Source organism: Neopelma chrysocephalum, unplaced genomic scaffold (assembly GCF_003984885.1).
Source record: "Neopelma chrysocephalum unplaced genomic scaffold, ASM398488v2 Primary Assembly neopelma1_97390, whole genome shotgun sequence".
NCBI classification, from domain to species: Eukaryota; Metazoa; Chordata; class Aves; order Passeriformes; family Pipridae; genus Neopelma; species Neopelma chrysocephalum.
The window spans coordinates 1948355-1952451 of NW_020926031.1; the positions used below are offsets into that span (position 1 = coordinate 1948355).

A 4097-nucleotide genomic window follows, 5' to 3' on the forward strand; every position below is an offset into this window, starting at 1 on the left:
GTTGGCAGGACTGGGACCCCTCTCCCATTCTTCTGGGGTCCCTGAGGGAGCCCCAAGGGGCAGTTGCTCATGAACAACATTGAGCTGGACACAGACTTCTCTGAGGTGGAATAATTTACTGTGGTGTGTATGGGCAAGGGGTGCCTGGGCTGGGTCATGCCAGGGCTGTGTGTGAGAGATGCAGCAGAGCTGGTCTGGGGGCCTTGGAGGTGCACCCACCCACACACTGAGCCATGTGGAATGGAGGGTGAGGAGCCCGGGCAGGGGCTGTGCTGTTCTGGTCACTTGGTCTTGAGGGGAACAGTCTGTGAGGACGGTGGGGCAAAAGGGACCTGCCTTGGCTGGGGTGGATCTGTGCGAAGGTGAGATCCAGGGCTGGGGTGTGAGCTCGAGGTAAGGGCATGGGATGTGTTGGTGGGCTGGAGTAGGGACTGCCAGGGTTGAGGGTCTGGGGCAAGTCATGAGGGAGCGGGGCAGGGGACACTGATACAGGGTGGGGGTCCAAGGTGCAGCCAAGTGGTCCCAAGAGGGCCAAGCAGGGATCCTAAATGAAAACAAGGGGCTCTGGGCTGCTGGGCAGGGAGCTTGGGAGTAGCCAGGGGTCTCTAGTGCAGACTAGGGCTCACAAGCAGGCAGAGCAAGGGTCCTGGGTTCAGCCTAAACTCCTGGATGGGGGCGGGGGTCCTGGGAGCAGAACAGGGGTCCCAGGGGTGCAGAAAAAGGCTCTCAGGAGGAGGCAAGGGTCCTGGCTGTGGATCAAGGCTCCCACAAATGCAACTGGGAATCCTAGGGATGCAGAGCAGGGTTCTGGGGCGCAGCCAAGGGGCTGAGGCGAGCAGAGCTGGGATCCTGGGGTGCAGCTAGGGATGCCAGGGATGTGGTTTTGGACCAATGCAGGAGTCCTGGGAGAGGGTATGGTGGGTAGAGTGCTAGTGCTGCCCAGCCCCATAGAGCAAGGGGTGGTAGAGGGGGCAAGGATAGGAGAACATGAACTTGACTGCGAACTTCATCTCCTTGTTGTGCTTCTGCCAGGGGTAGATGGCCAGGAGGAGCAGGCGGCCGCCCACCTTGCGGCCCATCACCAGGAAGCTGCCACTGAGGCTGTCCAGCTGGGGGCATGGGCAGGCGCCTGCGTTCCTCATGTGCAGCACCATCTTCTTGGTGTCCTTGCGTTTGAGCGGGCCCAGCTTCAGCACCTTCTTCTTCTGGGCAGCTACCAGCCGCCGCTCCCCGTTCTCCTCCGTCATCTCCTTGATGCGCATCTTCACCACTGTGTGGGGCAGCCGAGGGGCATGGTTGGGGGAGGGGGGCATTGCTGGGACACCGGGGAGGGGAGGGTCTGGGCCAGGCACCTGTGCAGAACAGGGTGCAGCCCATCCCTGCGGTGGGTCTCTGGGGAAGTTACTGTGTGGGGAGGGGAAAGGGGTTATTGAGTGACCCTCCCACATGTCCCTTTCTGCCTATCCCCCCACCAATGTCTCCTCTTGTGGTACACCCATCCATGCATGGTCTGAAGGGAATGGCCAGGGATCTCCCATGGGGCTGTCCCCATACACCCCCACCCTCTGGTCAACCCCTGCCTGGGCTGTAAGACCTGGGGGAGGCAGACCCCAGCACTCACCAAAGTCACTGGAGCACATCTGCTCCATCATGCCATCCGCCTTGTGCTCCATCTCGCACTGGGTGCAGATCTTGGACACTGTGATGAGAGACTAGTCATTGTCACAGCTTCCTGCTGCTGATACTTGTCACCTGGGCCAGCTCCTCGGGGACGTGCTTGGGAGAGCCTCAGCAGCTTCTCTGCTCCCTAGGCAGCTGTGCTGGGGTAATGGGGGGGCACAGAGCACCTCTCTGGCCAGTGTCCCAGCATCCCCCCCAGTGGAGGGGATATGGAGATGCCCTCCCACCAGATGTTGTCACTTGTAAGCATAGCAACAGCGAGGGTGGTCCCAGTCTGAAGAGTGTTGTCACAGCCCTGATCCTGACCCTGGGCTGCCTTTGGCTGATGTACCCTCCCCTATCTGAGGGGACAGCCACCTGCAGCAGCAACATGGGACTGAGACCCACAGATGCAGTGTGCTTTTTGTTGCTGGCAGGGATCCAGAGGATGGAGAGGGATATAGATAGCACTGTGGTGGATCTGCCAGTGGCTCCCACCTCATCCCATGTTCTCCCCTGTCCTGGGGCAGCTCTGTGCAGGCAGCTGGGTCCCCAGCTTCCTCAAGCAATGAGTGGTGTCCAGACAAGGCAGCTGATGCTGCTGGTACTGCACCCATTCATGCCCTGCTGCAGACAGAGGGTCCTTGGCCAGTACCAGCATCCCAAGCTCTGCTTCGAGGGGTGAAGGGATGGGGGTGCAGGGGCTCCACATGCATCCCCATCCCATCACGGTACCCTTCCCACTTACCTGGTGGTGGAGTGGCTTTGCTGTTCCCAAACTGGACGGCAATGCAGAGCTCGTGGTCAGAGGGGAACTTGCCACAGTGCAGCATCTCGGGCCAGGGGAAGCCGTAGGACTCCATGACAGGGGCACAGGAGTCACGTACCACCTCACAGAGGGAGCGGCAGGGGTAGACGGGCCGGTCGAGGCAGACAGGGGCGAAGAGGGAGCAGAGGAAGAGCTGGGTGTCTGTGTGGCACTGCTTGGCGAGCAGGGGCACCCAGCTGCCAGCCTGCTGCTTGGCCTCGGCCATGGTCTCGTGCTCCAGCAGGTTGGGCAGCCGCATGCGCTTGTAGCCCACGTCGCGGCAGAGCTGCATGTCGGGCGGGATGTCGAGGCACTGCGGCTCCCGCCCGTAGAAGCGCCCATGGGGCAGGTTCTCGGGCTGCCACCCATAGTAGTCGTAGTGCTGCCCGCCGCCCAGAGACCCTACCAGCGCCAGCGACAGGGCCAGCAGCGCCGTGCTTCCCGAGCCCGGGGGGCTGCCTGCCTCCGGCATCGCCGCTGCCCGCCTGCCGCTGCCGGCCGTGGCTGCCGAGCGGGACGGGAGCGTGTCTCGGCACCTCGCCCGCTCCCTTAGCGCCTCCCACGCTCGCTGCCCTTTCTAAGGAGGCTGGAGGCCTCTCCGGCAGCCAATCTGCTCTGGCTGCCGGGCCCCCCGGGGCTGGCCCCCGCCCCCCCCCAACCTACCCACCCCGCTGCCCCAGCCCTCCCTCCCTCCTCGGTGCATGGTGCTCCATGTCCCCCACCCTCCTAGGGAGCCTCTCTGCATGCACCCCTTCAGCCCACCCTGGCTCTGTGTGTCCCTGGGGTGATGCTGTCTGGAAGGGTTGGCTTGTCTGTCCCATGGGGATGTGCTGTGGGCACAAGGTGCCCCCATTATACACCAGTCCCCCTGCCCATCCCGACTGACACCCCAGGGGCATGCCCTGTCATGTGCCAGGGGACGTTGGTTATTACCCTGTGCCCTTGCCCCCTTCTCTGTCCTGTGCCCCATGGGGTCTGGGTTTGGGTATGCTTGGGGTGTAAGAGGATGGAGGAATAGGGCATCCTAGTGGCTTCATGCTTCAGCACTGGGGGAGAGCTGAGGTACCCAGGTGCCATGTGTGCCATCAATGCCAAGGTGATGCCAATGGGCATGGGGTTCTTATTCTTCATGGGTGGCCCTGTCAGCATGCACTTTGGGCAGCCCATGGTCTGCTAGGCACAGGTCTGTTGGGGTTACACCTCCCAGCAAAGGGCTTTCACACAGGCTCTGCCAGTGCCTGGGGTGTGGGCAAAGCTGCAGCCCAAGCAGGGTGAGGGTCCTCCCAGGGCCACATTCCCCCATTCCCTTGGAGATGGGCTGGGCCAGGGGGTGCAAGACTTAAGACCCCATTAGAAGCCCATTTGTCTGCAGGGGTTATCTGGGACACCCCCTCCTTTTCCCGTGATCGATGCTCCTGCCTGACCAACAGGCTTTGGGCTGTCGCTGGCCCCTGCCTGCCGGATAAGGCAGCTCTGTTAATGGTGATAGAGCAAACAGTCCAGTGTACGCAGTGATAGCAGCTGCTCTTTGCCCTGGGCTGGGGGCAGGGACTGTTCCCCCAGTCCTGGTGGGGTCCATCTGCTTTGAGGCCATGCTGGGAACCTCAGCCACACAACCTGCCCTTGCCTG

General features: G+C 62.2%; 1 protein-coding gene across 2 annotated transcripts; it reads right to left on the minus strand.

The window, feature by feature from the left end:
* Positions 1-642: 642 nt before the first annotated feature.
* SFRP5 (secreted frizzled related protein 5) lies at positions 643-2981 on the minus strand. 2 transcript variants are annotated; one of them, XM_027672096.1, is made up of 3 exons: positions 2408-2981; positions 1622-1699; positions 643-1270 (listed from the first exon to the last, which is right to left on the minus strand). In XM_027672096.1, the coding sequence occupies exons 1-3, from the start codon at positions 2937-2939 to the stop codon at positions 930-932; spliced, it is 951 nt and encodes a 316-aa protein (XP_027527897.1). In that variant the 5' UTR covers positions 2940-2981; the 3' UTR covers positions 643-929. The 2 variants fall into 2 exon arrangements, with proteins under 2 accessions (XP_027527897.1, XP_027527898.1); XM_027672097.1 differs by lacking the exon at positions 1622-1699.
* Between the last annotated feature and the right edge of the window lie 1116 nt (positions 2982-4097).